We start from the raw sequence: 20,622 nt of genomic DNA on the forward strand, positions 1-20,622 counted from the left end.
AATTCACCCTCGACACCAGGGAAACAAAAACGGCGAGCCGCGATTGCCTGTGAATATTGTCGTCAGAAGAAGGTTGGTTTGTGCTGCATCAATATTTGTTGTAATGAAGTGGCTTACGAGCGTTATACCGAAGCTAAAATGCAGCAACGGTCGCCCGAAATGTCAGCATTGTCATGCTCGCGGAAAGGAGTGTACATACATTGAACAAGCGAAGATTCCACGGTGCGATGCTTGAATTCCCAGACAATATAAAATATATTCTGACTTACGGTATAGGCCATCCAAAGCCCGCATCGCGCGATTGGAGGAGGAAAATCGGCGGCTTAGAGATGCTATATCCAGTCTGAAGGAACAAGTTGATTCACAACACGCAGACACAATACGATCTGTCACGTCCGCTTTCGAGTCACAACATCATGATCTGATTTACCCCCCGACAGTACGGACTAATGCGAATGCCGATCATGGGGTTGTATGCTCGCATACAGACATTTATGGTTTTCGAAACAAGCAATGACTACTACATTTGACACGGTCGGGCAGTCACATGGACCGACAAGCGCTGTCGCCGATGAGATAACATCTAATCGCGCAATGAGAAAGCGAGGAGAGCCTGAGCCACAGGAAGAGCACGATGCTATTCGAAATCAGTTAGTGGCGGACGCTGCTCGATTACGTGCGTGATGTGGTTTTCACTTTGACGCAAATTCACTAATTTTGCAACACTAGGTCAGCTTGAAAAGTTTTACTCCAGCACTAACATCTACGATTTCGACGGTGTCAATCCAGAATTGGCTATGCACCTTCTGTCATTGTACTGGGATCGTCAATTAGACGTAGGTGCGGTCGTCTACCGACCAGTTTTTATGAAAGATATGGCATGCTCTGGGCCACATTTTTCAAAGCTCCTTTTGAATGCGATATACTTTACAGCCTCTAAATATTCGCCTCGCCTAGAGGTGCGAGATGATAGAAGTGACCCACTGTCTGTTGGACGAATGTTTCGGCGAAGGATCACGCAATTGCTTAGCGATCATGTTACCCGGAGCGAGATCACCACAATACAAGCACTGCTTTTAATAGCATCATCCTTGTTCAGTTGGTGTGACGAGAAGAGCCTGGCTTGGCTCTATTCTGGTATGGCTATCAACATGATAACGGACTTGGGCATCCAGATGGATAATAGAATTTATCGAAAGGGTCACGGTCTATCCCCCGAGCAAGCTGAAGTTCGAAGAAGAGTCTTTTGGGGTGCCTACGGTAAAAGCCCCAGCGTTTGAATGGCAGGGTAAATACTGATAAGTATAGTTCTTGATAAGTGTCAGTCGCTCTACCAAGGAAGGCCGATCCGGCTGCGAGAGGCAGATTCCGCAATCCCTTTGAGCTTCCTGGATGAATACGAGGAGTATGACCTATTCGAACCCGCATCTTACGGGACTTCCATAGAATCGTCCCCTGCTCTATCACAATTGGTTTCGATTTTGAAACGATACTGTTCATTGTCCAGTATCATGTCTCGCATCCTGGACACATTATATACGGAGCGCAGTACCTCCAGGGATCCAGTAGTGCTCTTCGAATGCTCAACGTCTCTAAATCACAAATTACAGTCATGGTATGAGGAGCTTACCTCAGGTCTCACTGCTGCAATGACAGGTTCCTCCACGGCGACCGCGTCCCCGCACATTCTTGCGTTGACGTAAGTATTGGAGCATCTCACTGCTACTCGCATATATGATGCCCGCTCACAGTATATAGTGCGTTATATCATACATTAAAGATCCTGCTCCATCGTCCATTTGTGTCTGATGGGCATCTGCGAAGTGCATCACCATCAGTTGCAGGCATAGCCTTCGAGGCCTGTGCGACTGCCGCTAATGCGATACATGACACACTCGGTATTTATGGAAAGTCATATTCGATGCAGCTTGCGCCCTACAGTATATCCTATGCTACATACGTAAGCGCCACAATTCACGCTCGCATAGCTGCCCACAGCCCTGCAGGTTCTCATGCCCACGACTGTCTCCAAAATTGCCTCTCGATTCTGACAGAACATCAACGGTTATATTTGGGACCGAAGCGTGCCTTGGGGGTTATATTGAACCTAATCAAAGTAATGAACATCGATATTGGCGATTCGACTGTCACAGCGTCCAGTCCAGATGAAGCTATTGCACAGGTGACCTCCCAAGAGGATGGTGTGCGAGACCCAGGACACCTTGCTAGCCACCACGCAGGACTCTTTCACACCCAGAACCTACCATCCGACTTGGGCCATGACTTACAATATGATTTGCCGACTTATGATATTGATGCGATCATCCAAAGTTTTGACGTGTCCCAGCCGGTTAACCTGCGACGTTTTCAGAGTGAGCCGGCGCAAAACGATCATTATCGGCACACTCCGACCACGGATTATCTAGACTTCTCACTGCCATTGGATCCGCTGTTTGGCCTAGACAATATCGATGTGGTAGTCTGATCATCTGGAAAGAGCAAAAAAAAAAAAAAAAAAACACCCTTCGTTGTCGGGCCGTCAACTCTTACGATTGTACATAGTAAAGATAGGGATCTTCCTCGGTTTGTTATCAGCGCCGCTTCGTGCTGTCGTGTAATTAGCTTCAGATTTAAAAATGTATTTAAAAATGTACAGTTACACTCGTCTCGCTTTCACACGGCGTAATATGCTTTTTCGACATTTCCACTTGTCTCGATACGCTCGCTAATGTAAAACCTGCAAGTTTACCCAATTGCGACCGTACCGGCTCCCGGCATGGAATCGGTATGCCGGTCGTGCTTTCCCGACGCAGCGAATTTGTTTGTTCGGTTAACACCTGCGAAGAGAAAGCAGCAACATTATAATAGCGGACTTCTTTGGTTCATTTTTGGCTCCCGAACTTACTAATTTTAATGTAAATTATTTACTTTGGCTAAATATCGTAATCTAGACCCATTCATCATGTCCACTTAATCGCGATGTGTAAGTCTGAGCTAAGCGTTGCCGTATTTTACTACAGCGCTGCATATGGTTGATATCAAGTCCCTTCAACATATACGGTGAGAATCACTTAATGTAAAATGGTCCTTCAATTTTAACATGAATCTTCAACATAGGCTACTGCGCGTCAGGATAATCGCCCCACATGGTAATCAATCGGTCAAGGTGGGCCTGGGGTAGATCGAGCACCCACCACAAAGTACTAGTAGTAACTACTGTACAACCCAAGTCGAATTAAGAAATAAAATGAGTCAATATTTAAGCAATTTTATTATCAATATGGAACCTATGGAATCGCTAGAGGTGTAAGCACACACTTCTGCAAACAAATATGCTGCTCTACCTACTAGCATACCAATATATATCCCGGCGTGTGGAGACACTAACAGCCAGAACGCTGGAGAACCATCCACGACCAAAAGCGTGAGAGATAATTGCTTCTGAGATAAATATTGATCTACAAACGCCAGGACAATGAAAGCTTTTCTGGTAGATAAACCGTACGAAAACCTCAAGAATTCCCAAAGGGGTTTTGCGAAATAAAGGATCTAGGAGATAAAGAATTGCTCGTCAAGATGCTACACCATCATAATTATGTGAATATGCCTACCACCCTAAAATTGGCAATAGGCAGAGGTAATAGCTACAAGATTGCGAGGAATCTCACGGTTGATAAAAGTCATTATTCGTATACAATCGTAACCCTTCACCCGCCCAATATTTACGCCTTCCCGCCCTACCCAGGACCAAAGTATTATCAATTCCATTATGACCGACCAAATAACGCCAACACCCATACAAAAAGCCAAAGAGAAGAAGGAACCTGGATCATGCCTTCACTGTATCGCCCATCGGGGGGCCCAAATAATACCCCGCAAAGTCTTTCAAGCCCTGAACGTTCTTGTAGCGAAGGTCAAAGATTTTGGTCGTGCGCAAAACAAGGTTGGAACCATCAAAGATGGCCTCGATTATGCGCGCATGTTGCGGTCCCACAATGAAGAAAAGAAGAACCTGCAGGAGTAGCCAGATTGATTAGTTTCCAGACAATGTGTGCGCAAGGAATGACACGCTTACCGGCGCCACCATATGTTTGAGAAAACGTCGTTTCCGGAGTTGTGTAAACATCAAGCGTAGGATTAATAGTAGTTCCCCTCGCAGTATTGTCTGATCAGTTGCATTCACGTTGTTGTATGCGATTGCCTTCACATGAGGGTAATCTGGGCTGCTGCGATCAGTCATATACAGCACACCAAATCCGGATTCGTCGTACTGAAAGAGACTCTTGTAGGTGGTATAATTGCCAACACTGTGCGCTCAAGTTAGCAACAAAGGGTCCCCCACACCGAATGCTGGACGGTGGTTTACCATTTCGAATTCCATGGACCCGGCATTCGGCCATAGTCGTCAAATATCCAAGCTGTCAAGTAGTCGCAAAAGGCCATTGCGCAATTTTTGGGGCGTAGGAAAGGTTCGCGCTCTTTGTACGATGGGTCATTCTCACGGGGGAAAATCGGCTACTTCCTTTCGGGCAACCCGTCGTCTGGTTCAGGAAGTGACAGAGACCGGGCGAAGAAAGAGGGCCGTGAATCGGGATTTCCAGTAAGCGTCATTGGATGGGCAGCAATATTGAAGCTGTTCAATTCAGAGAGATCGATTTTAGGAACTTGAAGCTGTTCAACGGTGCGTTCCAACTGCAACAATGTTTTACGCCGTTCAAGGCGCACTGCAGATTCACTCTCCATGCCTGTTGTTGCTGTTGCGAAGTCAAAGGTAGGTTGATGACGGGAGTAAAGGAAGGTCGATATTTTGATTTTGGTTGATCCGTTGCTGGGCGACAGCCAATTAGAAAGCTGGCAGGTGGTTCGCATGACTTGCGGCGCCACAACGCTCAGGGCTGGACTTTCGCGCCGTCCCGATTCCCTACCCAGAGTGAAACTGTCACAGAAATGATAACGATCATGCAAGGTGACTGTACAGTATACCCTGTCCCAGGTGCATGGACATCCCGGTGGCCGAACGGCGTCTTCGGTGTCTATATCCGTCACCTTTCTAATGACGTACAGTGGCCCCGTTAGAAGGATTGATCATTGTATACAGAGAATCTTAGGGGTCCTCGGCTATAAATTAGTACTGTAGTCATTAGTAGGAAATCAAGAATCAGTCTTCTGTCTCTAGTATCTACTGCCTAGTGCTTTGCCCACGTATCCTTACCTAGTTGACAGGTCCTCTACCCTGACTAGTAGATATTCCTCTGACAGAAACGACGGTTTGTCGTCCTCTGTAACGACACCCAACTTGCGTCATTCTTCGAGCTTCTTTGGCATACTGAGCGAGAGAGACGTGGTTAATAGTAGTTGATAGTAGCTATTCATGCAAGCATGGTTTATAGAACGAAAAGTTATTGGTTAGAGGAGGAAGAAGACAGCATATTCCTTCAGATTTGAAGTGCTTATTAGTTGCTATAAAATGTTGCCAACCCCTCCACGCATCTTTTGGAACCATTATAAACGCTAACCAAAGGTGGCTACGGCGGACTAACTCTAGCTTACGGACAAAATAAAATATTACCAAATTTACCAATACCAACGCACTGTATATTAGCTCTACTATACTAACTATATACTATAACAACCCTAAAAATTAGAACCCAGTCTTACACTATCACTACCACTACTACCACTACCACTACTACCACTACCACTACCAATACAGCACTACCACTCGGCACTATTACTATCATAACTACCACTACTATTACTACTATTAATTTAATATATATTATTAATTATATATAAAATAAAATTACTATCTTAAATTTTTAATAATAAATATTCTATATAATAGTATATTTTAGAGCTTTATTAAATCTATATCTTAAAGTGCGTGGCAATCGTGGCCGAATGTAAAACAGCAAGATTTCGGTAAAAAATCCGATAATCCGAAGTTTTGTCCGTTAGCTAGATTTAGTCCGCCGTAGGTGGCTAGCGGAGTAAGCAACTTGCATTAGTGTGTCTGGTCGTTGAATGGTTGTCCAATGTTATTGCAGAATTGAACGCGATAGAGTTCTTGGCTGGGACCCTCAAGAAGATGCTCGCCACCATCCACTTACAACTATTAGTACGGGACATCGTTTGGGAAGGTCAGCAACTTGCATTAATCACTTGTTCCCCTTCGCTAATCCACATTTCTGTGCATTGATCAGCAGGTTCGCTTTCACAATGAACAACTTGACAGAATCCGAAGAAGCTACAAGGTCCTCAATTATCCGACTGGAGCATATGCCCCAACAGGCCTGGGTGCGGACCGCTGGAGACGATTGGACGGGCATTATAGATCGCAAGGAACGGCGGCGACTGCAGAATCGACATAGTCAGAGAGCATATCGTAAGCATTCTAATTCCCCAGGAGTACAGGCAAAAGAGGCCTGACCTTAATGACAATCCTAGGTTTAAGAAAGAAGGGGAAAGTGGTTGAAACACAGGAAGACACACCTTCTACGTCTTCCTCTACGGCAGCTTCAGGAATTGTATTACGAAGCCCATCCGAGGAATCTCAAGTGGAAGCTGGAGAAGAGCTCAAATGCGCCCATGCCCCACCACATGCACTCCAGTTCCGCCAATGGTTTGAAGCTATAGCCCGGGACAGCTATCTCCGTGGTTCGCCCCAAACGGAGCACTTGATCACTCTCAGCCGCCTGAACGTCCATCGAGCCATCGACCAAAATATATGTGCGATAGGGATGACCAATGACTGGACCAAAAGCGATGATTCTATCTCCATCTTTAATCTAGTGCAACCTGGTTTCCTGGAGGATAATATCCCACCGAGCTTACGCCCAACACTGATTCAGCGGAGTGTGCCGCACCACCCCTGGCTGGACTTCTTTCCATTCCCGCAAATGCGAGATAACCTTATTGCTGCTGGCGATATGTTAGATGATGACGACCTTTGCCATGATTTGATGGCTTTCTGGGACACTAGGAATACTGGCGCCACACTACTCGTGTGGGGAGAACCGTCGGACCCGAGGAACTGGGAAGTGACTGAGGAATTTGCGAGGAAATGGGGCTGGCTGCTTCGGGGGTGTTCTGAGCTGTTGATTTCTAGCAATCTTTGGAGATTGAAGAGAGGGGAGAGGCCTCTTCTTTGGAGGCATGTCCTTCAGCCACAATCGAGCGCAAGCCAAGGCTACATGTGATACGTGTTTCAAGAAAATAAATAAGTTCACATAAATCTGACATTGCATCATAATCTAAATACTAGGACCCATTCGTTTTTTATCTAGAAATTACATAATTCATGCATACCGATAATTTGGTGCCGGTATAGACCTGGTAGGGCTGGCAGGAGAGTATGGAGGAGGTACACGAGGAACTTGCCCTGTGACTGGCATTGCTGGTGGAATGGCCTTCTTGGGAGTCTTCTTTCCACGGCAGCAGCAGCAAATGATTATACCCAAAAGTACCGCAAGGACCAAGGCTCCACCGATTCCATCAGACAGTCCAATGATCAGCGAGCGATGACGGTCCACCCATGAGCCGTTATTCTCACTCTCAGACCGACATCTCCCACCGCGACAGAGGCCGTCAGAACAGGGAGTACCATCTTGCACCTGCCGGTTCATGCCCATACAAACCCCAGATCCATACCAGTCAACTGAGCAACTGAGGGTGCAAGAATCATTATTGCAGGAGGACACACCCGTGCTATTTGTGTTCAGGAGTTGTTGACATTGCATATCTCGGTTCGTGCATTGTCCGCTGGCGCAAAATAAGCCGGATGAGTTGCCGCATGTTTGTCCGTCTGGTGCGTATCGGTCGGTAGGACAAGCGCTGGAGTTTCCGGTGCACGTTTCCTGAATGTCGCAAGTTCCAGTACTCTCACGACACACGGTGCCGGACGATGCAAATTGGCAGTTTGTACAGCACGGCCCGGTGGAATCGTCGCATACCGCATTATCGCGAAATCGACATGTTGATCCATCGCAACAGCTGTTATCATCACAATTATCACCGCAGTCGCAGTCCTCGCCGGCCTCGACAATTCCATTGCCGCACTCCCCAGCTGTAAGGGTGGGTACGTTGCTCGTATCGCTAAGAAGGCAGCTTGTTCTCATGTTCCGGGACCCGAGTAAGGAGCAGACATTCCCGACTGTACATGGCGAAAATTCTGTTTGAGAGGACATTGAGTAAGGATTCATTATATACTGAGCGTCCGCGTCACACGTAGATGACGATAATGGGCAGCACTGGGTACTTGAAGAGCATGTGCTCGAATCGCAATCGTGGACTGCACCAAATGTATGGCCTGATTCATGACTGTTGAAAGCTTTAGTAACCATTGGAAACAGTAATCCAGCCTATACACTTACGCAAATACCTGCCACTGGTTGGAGGTCTGTGCTACTACGTTGGTGCTTGACTGAGAGCTGCAAAGTTGGCCTATCCATGAAATACCCACTTCTGAGCCGGACGGACAGCCGGTCATCAGCGTCCAATAGGCGTTCTCTGTGTCGCTGAGTGAAGACCGCCAGGAGGAGAATTCTTGCAAGCGCGAATTCATGTCTCCTTCGGAGCATCCAACGTTCCAGGGTGCAGAATCCGAAGCAGTACTGGGACAATTTGCGTCACTGATCGTCAAGTTGTGCAGAGCAAGGGATATGTTGAAGCTACTTTCAAACACCTCCGATGCGGCATTGACCATGTTGATAAGGCTTCGACGGAGGCTTTCCGTGGAGTCGAACGATGAAGTATACGAACAGTCGGTTGCGATTCCGACTAATGCAACTCTTCGGCTGGTAGGACAGCCAGCGGGATTGCCGATGCTATCAACCAGATCATCTGTAGTCAGAGTTGACTGACGTCTTTCCAATGGAGAGATTGTATCAGGAAGCAGCCCTTCCGAGACATCCTCAGCCCCTATCACCCGAGGGTTGAAGGAACGGGGCATCACCTGGTCAGCTGCGCAGCGGGGCGGCTCGGCTGAATTTTCTATATCACGACGCAGGTCTGTCTTCGAAGCGTGATATGCCACCATGTAACGGTTTTTGGCAGATACACCAGTATTTTCAGCCGTGTCCCCTAATATCCTTACGTCATAGTATTGGGAAAAGGCACTAAATGTGCCTTCAAACAGAGGATCATCCCCACCACGAACGATGTATATCCGTGCCCAACCAACCTTCTCCCAATTCCGACCGGTGACTTGAATCCAGACTCCACCTCTGAAAACGCTCTGGTCATCTTCAATAAATGTCTCGGTCCGTTTGACTACTCCTTCCGTGTCAAGATACTGGATTTGAGGGCGATGTGCGAGAAGGTACGGGTTGCGCTCTAGCTTTAGCCTCAACTCATGATCCTGTCCTCGGATTCTGAACGTGATATCAAATTCTGGCTCGATCTGGTGAGACGGCGTATGTATGACAATCGATTCCAGCTGGGACGCCTTTTGTGATGGCGTAGAACGTATCGAGTGCCCTGTTCATATTAGTATTATGTCTGGCAGAAGTCCTCCGCTCGAATGCTAATCACCTTGAACATGCGCGAGGAGAAATAATAGAGGCACGAAAAGCAGGAAGAGTGAATATGTCCTCATGATTGAATATAACGAGACTTGAGGTATGTGATCAAAGACGATTGAGCTATACAGCTAACACATATAGCTATATATACGTACAGTGCTCTTCTATTCATCATGGATTTATAATCGGTTTCCCACGAGATCGAGTCGGTAGCGATACCAAGCTTCTACCGAGCACCACAAAATCGCAAATCAACCGCTTCGAAAGTCCACAACCGACCCACGTAATCCAGGCATCAGTATAAAACCCTATGGACATCTGCCATATACCGAGCGAAATGCATTATGCAAGCCAAGACAGACTCGTCACCCCCAAGACCCGCTGTGTTGACGGCACCATCCAAAACCTTTCTCTTGTGCCCTAAAACGCAGAATCGTGGAGAGCACAGCCTCGCCTCCGACTTGGCACCACATCCTGGAGTGGCTACGGATCCCTCGGAGCGGGGGGATAGTGCCAAGAGAGTGGGAGTGCTTTCCGAATGGTCCGTCGGTATTGGCTGATCTCATCGATATTGGTGTTGCCTAACGATAGACTGAGGGTGCTGGTGGCTATGCTGGGCTTATCATGTTTGTAGCTTAAGGTTAATTATATGATAAGTTACCTTCGAGATTTGTGGCAGCTTCTTTGGCTCCACATGGGCACCGATAGAACCTTCGATGATAATGTAGAGAACAGTTGTGCCGAATTAGTTCCAATTCCCGTTTTATCCCCGGCGATTGATCACATTTAATTCCATTCAGTGACGTTTATGTAAAACCTTCCTTGAGAATTAAATGCTCAGACTGCGCTGGGCATCAGAAGACACTAGTAAGTATGTTGAAAACATAACTTCTAGCGGACAAATAGCATACCCGACGTGGAATAGAAGATGGAGCGTACCCAGAACCGCAAAGCCACGAGATCTCGGTCCTAGCTATATCGCATAGTCTTTGAATACCGTAGATCTGCCGAGATTTGGATGACTTGATGATCGCGGATTTAGCCATTATCTCCGAGTGACACGATGGATCGCTTAGGGTTTTTAGCTCCCGGCACTAATGCAACCTGATTACTATCTTGGCGTGGCTGTGTTGCAGACTTTGGGCGGCTAGCCCTTGTTTGGCTTCATTCTTTATAGATCATGGCTGTGGTAAATGGTTCACTTAGGTGCGTCAGTCAGTCAGTATTTTTAGACTTACCTATGGCGTTGAATATCTGGCTTCGGTGAACATCCAAGGTATAGAAAACCGGATGAAGCACTAGCTCTCCTCAGAATGCTCCAAAGAAGGAATATCAGCCTCCTATTTCTTCTATCTCAAGACATTTCTTTTCTCGAACTTCGCTATTTTCTTTTGTTCTATCATTGTGCGTATCGTCATCTTTTGGAGGACATACTGGACTATGATGTCTTCACCGCGGGAACATGAAATCTTTACCAACCTGGAGCGTTATTCATCAATTCAGAATGGCTACTATCCCAAGCTGAAGCACAATTCCATAAATGTGATATTCACACGAACAATCCTAACGAAGCCGGCGCCGACTTCATTTGATCTTCCTGAATCTCCTGGATCAGCGCACTGCCCGCATAATCCTCCAAGTCCAAGTCCAAGTAACCCTGGGCAGCCCACTTCCTCCCCGAGACGAAAATAGAATGACCATTGATACTCGTATCGCTAAGAATCCGCAAAAGACACTGCCCTGCATCTTCAACCGTGGCGAACACTACCCCCAGACTAGAAACATGGGCAAAAGCGTCCTCCGAGAGAATGTTTGTCTTCACATACCTACCCATATGTCAATGACTGCGTCACACAAGATATCCAATAGGACTACTTACCAAGGGGAGATAATATTAACCCGACTCCCGTAATAGAATGCCGTCCTTCGGAGAGCATGCATGATACCCCGCATAGCCCATTTACTGGCACAGTACTGAGGCGCGCGAGGGCAGTCAAGGAAGGCTGCACCAGATCCAATGAGAACCAAACATGTATCCTCTTGCTTTGGTGAGGGTGTCTGTCCGTTCTGTTTGATGAAGTAGTGCGATGCTAACTTGGCTGTGTATAATGTGCCTTGAATGTTAACGTCGATGGTGCTGAGATCCGGTTTTTGTGGCTCCTGGTCGTCGCCAGAGTATAGGAAGACTTCGTCCGGTCGATGGATTCCGGCGTTGGCGACAACGTAGTGGATTTTGCCTGTTGGCGAGAAGGAGACGGCTTCGCGGAAGAGACGGGCTTGGTCTTCCCAGATGGTGGTGTTGCATTGGATGTATTTCGTGCTTGGGGATGGTTAACAGGTTTTCTGGCATGGTAGGGCTATGGGGGATGGTACTCACCCCTTCAGCTCTGCTTCTAACTTCTTCCCTTTTTCTTCGTTCAGATCTGCGATACACACATTGACCCTAGATATTGTGTTAGGCGCCTGTTGTATATAGGTTCTGAGCGACCTACCCTTCAGCAACGAGGGCGCGAACATAGCCTTCGCCGAGTCCATTGGCACCTGCTTCAAGTTAATTGTCCTGTCCAGCATGGCCTGCTCTGTTGATGAGACTCTACCTCCAGTGACAATTGCCGTCTTTCCTTTTAGATTATTGGTGTCGAAGGGCAAGGAACAGTCGACGGGTCCGTTATGGGTATATCCTTGGGCTGGTTGAGACATGGCTGGTGCTGTGAGATAGGGTAAAGTGGTAGGAAATCATTGATTCTATTTCCGGGTGTCAAGGAATCTCTTTCAATTCTTATAACTGACAGACGCCCACATACTTTACTAAAAGTTCAGTTTTATAGTAACCAATGTGATCTCATACTGGACACTAAAAAGACGCTAATGCAAGTTGCTTATCCGAACCAAGGGTTCTGGTTTGTGTATGGAGTATCCCCACCAAAATCTTCCTATGTTCTCCACTCTACAATTTACCATGCACTCATTGCAGAGCAACAAACAGAAATTGTAATTATGTATACTATGTCAATAAAACAAAACCCGTGTCTAAGAAAAAGACCATCTACTGCGTTTTCTTCTTCCCAATATTGCCCACCTTTCGTAACTCAAACAAAATAACCACCAGACTTGCTACATTCATCCCAAACAATGTCCAGAACGCCGCACGGTATCCCACAATCAATGCCTCAGGGCTGCCCTTATCCTCGATTTGTGACTGCTGGTCAGTGACCTGATTAGAGATCAACGCGACGATCGCCAGACCGAAACTCGTCCCGATCTGGGAAACTGTATTGAACACACCGGCTGCCAGCCCTTGCGTTTCGGCAGGGAAGACACCTGCAATGAGGATAATGGACACAGTGAACAGGGAGTCAGCGGTAATTGACTTCAGACAGATCGCTACATATGCACAGCGCCAGTAGACCCATGTCGGATTCACCAAGGCCATGATCAGCGGCGAGACACAAGATATGATAGTGGTGATATTGATGATGGCGTCGGCGCGACATCTGTGTAAGACGAATCGTGTTGTGAGGGCGGTAAGTTGGCCTGTGATAGGTGTTGGGATGAATCGGATGGCCGTCTCGACGCGTGAAAGATCCTGTACGTTCTGGAAGAAGAGGTTGATTACCTGTTCGAAGGCGTTGAACGCACCCCAGATCATGAATTCGTTCACACAGATACATGTGAAGGCAAGGTTCTTCCAGAGTGAGTTCCAGATCAATGTAGGCTTGTTGCGGCGCTCTTGGAAGCTTTGCCAGAGGACAAAGAAGATAAGTAAATCACCAGACAACGAAAAGCAGATTATGGTTGATGCCTCATGCGCTTTATTTATGTCCCCTGTAATAAGCCTATTCAAACACTATTAGGCGTGATACGATAGGGTGGGGCCAGGGGAACTGACGATAAAGCATAGGAAAGTAGGCCTAGGGCCGCACTAGCAGCGACTGCCCCGACCCAATCAATACCAAACACCAGCATATGCCAGGAAACGTCTCCGGCTTGACTGCGGGGAATTTTCCACCACGATGAGAGGACAGCAAAGGTATTAGCGATAGCTGCAATGTAGAAGCCCAATCGTCATCCAGCGCTGTCGGCAATAACTCCTCCGCATATGATGCCAAGCCCGAAGCCAACGGGCTGGCCACCCCCCATGAACGCAAACGCAAGGTTGCGCAACATACCCGCGGGGAAGTACTCACTAATTAGGCTCATGGCAGACGGAAGACAAAGTGAGGTTGCTAGACCTGAAATGACACGAAAGAGAATCAGTTGAGTTCCTGTTGCCGAGAGGAGACAGGCCATGCAGAAAATGCTCTAGAAAAAACATGCGATGAGGAAGACAGGGCGGCTCCCAACAGCGTCCGACACGGCTCCTGAAATGAGAAGAGTGCATTCTGTCGAAAGGGCATACATGGATACCGGCCTGTTCCGTCAGCACAGGTTCCTTTCCCTCGGGAAGTTTTGACAAGAGATACGGACCAAAGCTCTACACCGGGATCCAAGGACAACTCCTTCGATATCGCCGGGACGGAGACGGTTACCAATCCCCCGAGGTAACAACTAATGAACGTAATACACGAGATACAAAATATTATGAGAGCAGTGTTCTTGGGCGGCTTTCCCTCGTTACTTTGATCCTCAAGAGATGGTCTAGTGGACACATGCTCTTATTTCGGTTCATTGCCCAGCTCGTTCGGACGCTGCCCATCCTGGCTTAGTGCTACTTCCGACGCCATCACGGCAGTGGAGAGATATGGTAGACAGAGACGGTGACAGAGATGCAATGGGGGTTTCAGACGAGGGAGACTGGAGGAGGAAACGGCTGAATTGTTGTAGAAGGAAAGGGAGGAGAGAGAGGGAGAAAAAGGAAAAAACGGTTTGTCCACTAAGGCATCATCAATTGATACTTCAACCATAAGCACTCGGAATGTCATGGCTCAAGTCGTAATTGACTTTCTTTGTTTCTGACGTCTGTTATAATCGGAGCTCATACACTCAACAACGCAAAACAAAAAATGAAGAAAGAAAGAAAGGAAGAAAGAAGTTGACAAATGAACAAGAAGAGAAATGAAGAGAGTAAGACGAACAGAGAAAACTCCCGATTCAATCTGCCCGGAGTATAGAAAGTAAGGGGCAAATTACGATTGAGATGCTTTACTTAGGGTTGTCGGCGGAAATTGCCTAGAAATGCCAGCGCTTGGCCGCTTCCTCGGGTGTTAAAGATAATCAAGAATTAGAGTTTCTCTTTTTTATTCTATTCATTGTAGGCTGAATGAATGGCAGGGCTATAACGATAAGCTTTTACTTATTTCGAAGCCCTAAACTCAGTTGGATACGAGACGCCATGTACCACATCACGTAGCCCACATTATCATGCTGCATATAGCTAACATTCCTACTGTTTGTGATTAGGGTGAGTAGGTGCCTGTTCTGGCCGTGATTCCGCCAGCAAGCGGTAATCATCGATCGTTCCTACATTAAAAACTACAAAAGCGCCATTGTCTTGCAGTGTGTTTATATGTCATAGTCCTTAGTCACGTGGGTACGGTAGCCCCGATCACGACCACCCTTTCCTCACAGGGAACAACCCTATACATCCTATTTGCTACAGGGATGCATCGGGATGGTGGTAAAAGACATTATGAATCGGACTGTCCGCCGCGTTGTTCAGTTAGCCAATACATTAGGTTCACTCACTGCCGCGAACGGACTTATCTTGTCCCACAGTCGGCGCACCGGTATTTGACTCAGCCGGCATATTCATCCAGGACTATCCCTGCAATTTAGAACAGTCCAAGCCGATTGCTTCGTAATACTTGCCTTGTCATACAGAGGGCGACAAGTTACGAGTTCCCTCTCGCTTGGCTTCTAAGATCGGCCACCTTGAATTAAAGAACATGAGGAAGCCGACATTAACCGTCGCAGTGATTTTACCATTCATAGTGACCAGGGTACATAGCACATTATCAGATTTATCCCAAATCGCGCCCCGTTACGGAGTAGTGTTGGACATATCTCATGTAGTATTCCCTATATTGTATGGCTGCAATCGTGGAACGGCGCAGTCGCCCCCAGGTTACAGTCAATCTCGACGATCCGAAGGACGGGATTGTCAATCGCTACACTACCGGTGATGAGATCAATTTTAACGTAACGGTCACTGTGAGAGAGGATGTGATGATCGGTGCCCTCCAGATCACCTTTGAAGGTTGGTGTCTCGATTACTTACGAAGCCTTCGACTTACGTACAGTATAGGCACCAGTGAGACTACCATCGAACCACCAGGAGCTATTATCAAGCGAACAGCGGCAACTCACAGTTTTCTCAGGTTGCGCCAGCCAGTTGAGAATGGACGATTTCCACCTTGTTGAACTCTTCGTTGCGGCATTGTGTATAGTTTCCCGTTCACCTTTGTTCTGCCTGACCGGCTCTTGCCCCAAGCGTGCGACCACGAAACGTCCAACTGGGTTCTGAAAGATGCACATGTGCGCTTACCACCTACTCTGGGCGATTCGGTCTTTCTAGACCGCCAGCAAACCATGCCTGATGATTTCGCGCCAAACGCATGCCGGGTGAGCTATATCGTCAAGGTCTCGATAACCAAGGCCGCATCTGATGATGACAGTCAGTTCTCGTCTAGGGTCCTCGCTGCTGTCGGGAAGGAAGTGCATATCATCCCCACCGTAGATGAGGAGCCCCCGTTGAGTGCGCAAGAGGAGTCAGTGGAATATCGCCCATGGGCAGAGACACTCATTCGGAGAGGCCTGTTCGAGATCACAACTGGATAGCTAAAGCTGTTCGCAGTTCAGCCCCGGCCACTAGTGGTGCAGCTTCACGGGTGCGAACCCTCTGTGACATCGAGTATCCTTGCGAAGCTGGACCTTCGATTCGACCCTGTCGAGGATGAACAGCCGCCCCGGTTGGATACGGCCCTCTTGGTTCAGTTATCCTCTTCTTTCATTCCCATAACCTCGGCCTTTTCCCCTAGTATAGCTCTGTCATGGCTCAATCTGAATTAAAATATCCAATGCGAGTGTCCCTTGTGCTGCAAGCTTCGATCTGCTGCATGATGTAACCCCAACCCATGTGGAGACGGGGCCTCCTGTAGCGGATACGAATACTGAGCTTGGCATGTCTTACCTGGATTTGGTATACAGCATGTGTTTCCCGCTACTTAGAGGAGATAATAATGATGCGTTTTCCCTATATAAAGACCAGCTGTAGCAAGTGATGAAGGGTTCAAATCTCTCCCATTGATTCACTGTGCCAGGAAATCACTATGTCAACTACAAGCCAACCTCCCACACCGAGCATTATCACCGCACCATGTACCCTTCAGACATGTCCCCTTGACTGGGCCCTTATTCGATACATTCCAAGTCTACCAGGAAATGCTTTCTACCTTGCTCTATTCGTCCCAATGTTTCTGGCTCAGGTATTTTGCGGAATTCGTTATCGTACCTGGAGTTACCTAGCCGCCATGTCCGGTGGAATACTCCTCGAGATCATCGGCTACGGAGGACGACTGATGCTGCACTCCAATCCATTCAATTTTTCCGCCTTCTTACAGTGAGCCAAGCTACTCAAATATAAATATCCGTGATTGACTAACTCTGACAGATACCTCATCTGTCTCACCATCGGACCAGCTTTCATAACGGCCGCCATTTACATATGTTTCGCGCGAGTGATCGTCGTCTACGGTGCCAGCATGTCCAGAATAAGACCTAAGACTTATGCGCGAATCTTCATAACCTGTGACTTGATTTGCCTCGTCCTGCAAGCCGCTGGCGGCGCCATCACAGCCACAGCTGGCCAAGAACAAGACGGACTACGCCATACAGGCATCAACATTATGATTGCCGGCTTAGCAAGCCAGGTAGTAGCGCTAGGATCGTTTATGATCCTCTGCGGCGACTATGTATGGAGACTGAAGCTCCATGTCCGGGTGGTTCCTCAACCGGTCGATGGGGATTGGAAATGGAAAGGTTTTCTCATAGGTGAGATTCCCCGACATAGCTCTAGTATGCTGCTCATAAAAATCTAATGAATATATTAGGCTTGGCCATAGCAACACTTACAATATTCATACGGTCAATCTTTCGCGTCGCGGAGCTAAATGGTGGGTTTAGTAGCGACCTGGCGAATGACGAAGTGGCATTCATGATTCTCGAAGGGGCGATGATGGTTATTGCTTGTGCGTGCATGAGTGTGTTTCATCCGGGATACTCTCTCGTTGGGGACTGGAAGGAGCTCGTTTCGCCTTCGGCCAAATCAAGAGAGTGCGATGACCTGGTGCTGACTGCCATATCAAACTCGGGCAAGCCTTAGTACAGCGCCGGGGTGGGTCCTTGTCTAGATGGATTTGAAGTTCGCCCTTGATAAGGCATGTTTCAGTTTGGAGGACAGGTAATGGTGCTTTTATGACGACCTTACTCGGAGTAGTTCAATTAGTTACTCGATACCAGGGGGAATGTCTCGACTTCTGCAATAAGTAGAAGAGTGTCTTCGTATATAAACTAATTTTAGCTGTAGTGCGCCCTAACGCTGCATTTGTGGTACCCTAGCCTCGCGCTAAAACCAGCCTAACTGGATTATAGTATGCCAAGTCCTTCCTTGTTATGCCGATTGGCTACATCGTATTCAGCTTCCAGAATGGGGAAAGTCCATGGTGATGTTGGATGCCAAGAATATTGTTGCCGAAGGGCGTGTCAAGGAAGGAAACGAGTCCGCAAGCCAGTTTGGATATCTGTTAAGGTTCCTTTCTCGTATAATCAGATAGCTAGTTGCAATTCCGGAGAGAATCTTGATGCAAAATCTGCCAACCACATAGCAATATCTGGTGATAAGAAACAAACTATTCCCTTTCTATTAGTCAGAGTCAAAGAAATGGCACGGAAATCACACACCAAATCCCGGACTGGTTGCCGCACCTGCAAGTACGGACCTCCCCCTTGCTCAAGCCCTCGCATGTAGACGCTGACATGATCGAAGGGCTCGCCGAATCCGATGTGACGAGTCCTGGCCAGCCTGTAAGCGGTGCACCTCCACAGGGCGTCGCTGCGACGGGCCTTCGAAAACTGCGACGACTGTAACGGTCTCATTCGCCCATGTGTTGACAATTCCGACAATGAAAAAGCCACCAGCAAGATTAGTATACGAAAATGATCAAGAAGCTCGATATGTTGCATATTTTCTAGAGCGCCTTGCACTCAACTCTCCAGCCCAAACCAATATACCTGCTTGGCGGGCTCTAATGATTCAAGGGGTACTTGGTGATGTTGCTGTGCGGGAATGTGCCATTGCGATCAGTGTGCTTATGCTGGACACAAATTCTAAGCATCACTCCACAAGTTGTCTCCTCGCTTCTCAGTGTGGAAATGCTAGATATAAGCTCGCGTTGAAGAAATACGGGAAAGCCTTGTCTTCTGTGCGAGCGCTGCTGTCTCATGGTGATAGGCAATCAGTTGAAACTGCGTTGCTATGTGGAATCATCTGTATCTGGTTCGAGGTCCTAATTAAAGATCATCTAAGTGCTTTAAGCCACCTTGACCGGTGTCTGAATATTGTTCAGATGTCACGAGTCCTGGGTAGAGGTATGTTGGTACCCTTGGCCGCGAACGTCGGTCGTGCTAACCAATGTATTGCCCTGTCAGGGGAAATCGACAGTGATATCAAAGAGGCCTATGTAAAACTTGACCTACAAGCGGCAATACATGTCGGTGCACGTGCGCCTGTTCTTCTCGTCGAGGAGACAAAGCCAATCCCATACATATTCAACACGTTCGGAGAAGCCGAACAAAAGTTTAATGCAGAGTATGGCAATGTCATGTTTCTCTCACGCAGGGCGGCTGCACCGTATCGCTACAAACAGCCGGATGGTATTCCCCTAGAGATACTTGCAGAAGCGCAATTATTGCTAGAGCGTCTGGAGCAATGGAACTTGGCGTTCCACTACTCATATTCCTGTCAGAAGACACAAGGAGATCCTCGGATGACTCCACAGGTGTGTCTGCTGTTGATCCAGTATCACATGGCCGTCATAACCGCCTCAACATGTCTCTACGCCGAGGAAATGATTTATGATCGGTTCTTGCCCAATTTTAATCATATGATGCAACTCGCAAAAAAGCTAGTGTCGTGGTGGCATAGTCGGCCTGCAGGGAGCATGCTAGGGGTCCCCGTGGACATGGGTGTTGTTCAGCCTCTGTACATGATTGCCACTAAGTGTCGGGCTACGTCGCTTCGCCAGAACGCGATTGATATGCTGGCTTCAATGCCAAATGACAAAGGAGTTTGGGAAGGTCCGGTCGTGGCTTCGGTAGCACGGAGAGCAAAGGATATCGAAGAGCTGGGCTTGAATGTTAAGATTGATAGTGTGCCTGAATTCCGCAGGATACACGCGATTTGCTTTGACGTCGCTCAGGGAACTCGCCAGGTCGATGTGGAATTCCGTACACGCCCAAATGGGATAGACGGTGAATGGGACTCAAGGAAAGAATGTCTATCTTATTGAGTGTTGTCGTGAGTGTGCTGTTCACACAATGTGATGCTTCTACAACTACAAGTACAGATGCGTCTGGCACGGCTTTCTCGTCCCTTTCTTCAATTGCCCTCCATCCTCGTACTTATATACTCCATTATTGGCGTCCAGATAGCTTCCCAGATACAAGTTGGTTTCATGATCATGATATGCTACACACCAGTCAGGTGACCATTGTTTCCTAAGGCAGCGGTCGCCAAACCCCTCGAAACTACCATCCAGATAAGATAGCACAAGAGGAACAGGATGTGCAGGAAGTTGATGGGCTGGTAAATCTGCACCCAATCTGGGATACCGATCGGCCACCGCGGCGTTCGACATGCGTTTCAGCGCCTGGGTGGACATACGTGCACACCAGGAGCTTTACCCGCGAAGAATTAGACAAGGGTCTTGTGTTTTGGCCGCCAAGAAGGGGTGGAGGACGAGCTGCAGGCTTTATGGAGCTTAGGTGGTGGAGAAAGTCTCGGAGTGCGCTTTATGGACCTCCCTAGCGCTACGTCCTCTTATCATCATACGTATCTAAGACGGCTATTGGAGTCCCTGGCTATGTAAAGGCTTACCCTGGATAG

General features: G+C 47.7%; 9 protein-coding genes across 9 annotated transcripts; 5 read left to right on the forward strand and 4 right to left on the reverse strand.

Moving 5' to 3' along the window:
• Positions 1-594: 594 nt before the first annotated feature.
• Positions 595-2,485, forward strand: AO090138000117 (fungal specific transcription factor domain-containing protein; the record flags this gene model as incomplete). Its single annotated transcript, XM_023238539.1, has 5 exons — positions 595-676; positions 730-1,274; positions 1,326-1,699; positions 1,759-2,372; positions 2,427-2,485. 5 exons carry the CDS (start codon positions 595-597, stop codon positions 2,483-2,485), a joined length of 1,674 nt encoding a protein of 557 aa, XP_023093259.1.
• Positions 2,486-3,829: 1,344 nt separating this feature from the next.
• On the reverse strand, positions 3,830-5,005 carry AO090138000116 (uncharacterized protein; the record flags this gene model as incomplete). The annotated part of the gene is made up of 4 exons (XM_023238540.1): positions 3,830-4,012; positions 4,076-4,223; positions 4,367-4,418; positions 4,984-5,005. The coding sequence occupies 4 exons, from the start codon at positions 5,003-5,005 to the stop codon at positions 3,830-3,832; spliced, it is 405 nt and encodes a 134-aa protein (XP_023093258.1).
• Positions 5,006-6,434: 1,429 nt separating this feature from the next.
• On the forward strand, positions 6,435-7,199 carry AO090138000115 (DUF3425 domain-containing protein; the record flags this gene model as incomplete). Its single annotated transcript, XM_001825571.3, has 1 exon — positions 6,435-7,199. One exon carries the CDS (start codon positions 6,435-6,437, stop codon positions 7,197-7,199), a length of 765 nt encoding a protein of 254 aa, XP_001825623.3.
• Positions 7,200-7,298: 99 nt separating this feature from the next.
• On the reverse strand, positions 7,299-9,595 carry admA (ADAM family of metalloprotease ADM-A; the record flags this gene model as incomplete). Its single annotated transcript, XM_001825570.1, has 3 exons — positions 7,299-8,319; positions 8,373-9,477; positions 9,532-9,595. The coding sequence occupies 3 exons, from the start codon at positions 9,593-9,595 to the stop codon at positions 7,299-7,301; spliced, it is 2,190 nt and encodes a 729-aa protein (XP_001825622.1).
• Positions 9,596-11,070: 1,475 nt separating this feature from the next.
• On the reverse strand, positions 11,071-12,221 carry AO090138000113 (putative short chain dehydrogenase/reductase; the record flags this gene model as incomplete). Its single annotated transcript, XM_001825569.1, has 5 exons — positions 11,071-11,347; positions 11,401-11,841; positions 11,899-11,964; positions 12,014-12,062; positions 12,119-12,221. 5 exons carry the CDS (start codon positions 12,219-12,221, stop codon positions 11,071-11,073), a joined length of 936 nt encoding a protein of 311 aa, XP_001825621.1.
• A 346-nt stretch (positions 12,222-12,567) lies between these two features.
• Positions 12,568-13,922, reverse strand: AO090138000112 (uncharacterized protein; the record flags this gene model as incomplete). Its single annotated transcript, XM_023238542.1, has 4 exons — positions 12,568-13,346; positions 13,385-13,564; positions 13,655-13,823; positions 13,866-13,922. 4 exons carry the CDS (start codon positions 13,920-13,922, stop codon positions 12,568-12,570), a joined length of 1,185 nt encoding a protein of 394 aa, XP_023093257.1.
• Positions 13,923-15,548: 1,626 nt separating this feature from the next.
• AO090138000111 (uncharacterized protein) lies at positions 15,549-15,984 on the forward strand (the record flags this gene model as incomplete). The annotated part of the gene is made up of 2 exons (XM_023238543.1): positions 15,549-15,717; positions 15,839-15,984. The coding sequence occupies 2 exons, from the start codon at positions 15,549-15,551 to the stop codon at positions 15,982-15,984; spliced, it is 315 nt and encodes a 104-aa protein (XP_023093256.1).
• Positions 15,985-16,789: 805 nt separating this feature from the next.
• Positions 16,790-17,841, forward strand: AO090138000110 (RTA1 domain-containing protein; the record flags this gene model as incomplete). Its single annotated transcript, XM_001825566.1, has 3 exons — positions 16,790-17,079; positions 17,131-17,510; positions 17,570-17,841. The coding sequence occupies 3 exons, from the start codon at positions 16,790-16,792 to the stop codon at positions 17,839-17,841; spliced, it is 942 nt and encodes a 313-aa protein (XP_001825618.1).
• Positions 17,842-18,766: 925 nt separating this feature from the next.
• On the forward strand, positions 18,767-20,026 carry AO090138000109 (uncharacterized protein; the record flags this gene model as incomplete). The annotated part of the gene is made up of 1 exon (XM_023238544.1): positions 18,767-20,026. The coding sequence occupies one exon, from the start codon at positions 18,767-18,769 to the stop codon at positions 20,024-20,026; it is 1,260 nt and encodes a 419-aa protein (XP_023093255.1).
• Between the last annotated feature and the right edge of the window lie 596 nt (positions 20,027-20,622).

The sequence above is a fragment of the Aspergillus oryzae genome, chromosome 6 (genome assembly GCF_000184455.2).
Source record: "Aspergillus oryzae RIB40 DNA, chromosome 6".
Classification (NCBI taxonomy): domain Eukaryota; kingdom Fungi; phylum Ascomycota; class Eurotiomycetes; order Eurotiales; family Aspergillaceae; genus Aspergillus; species Aspergillus oryzae.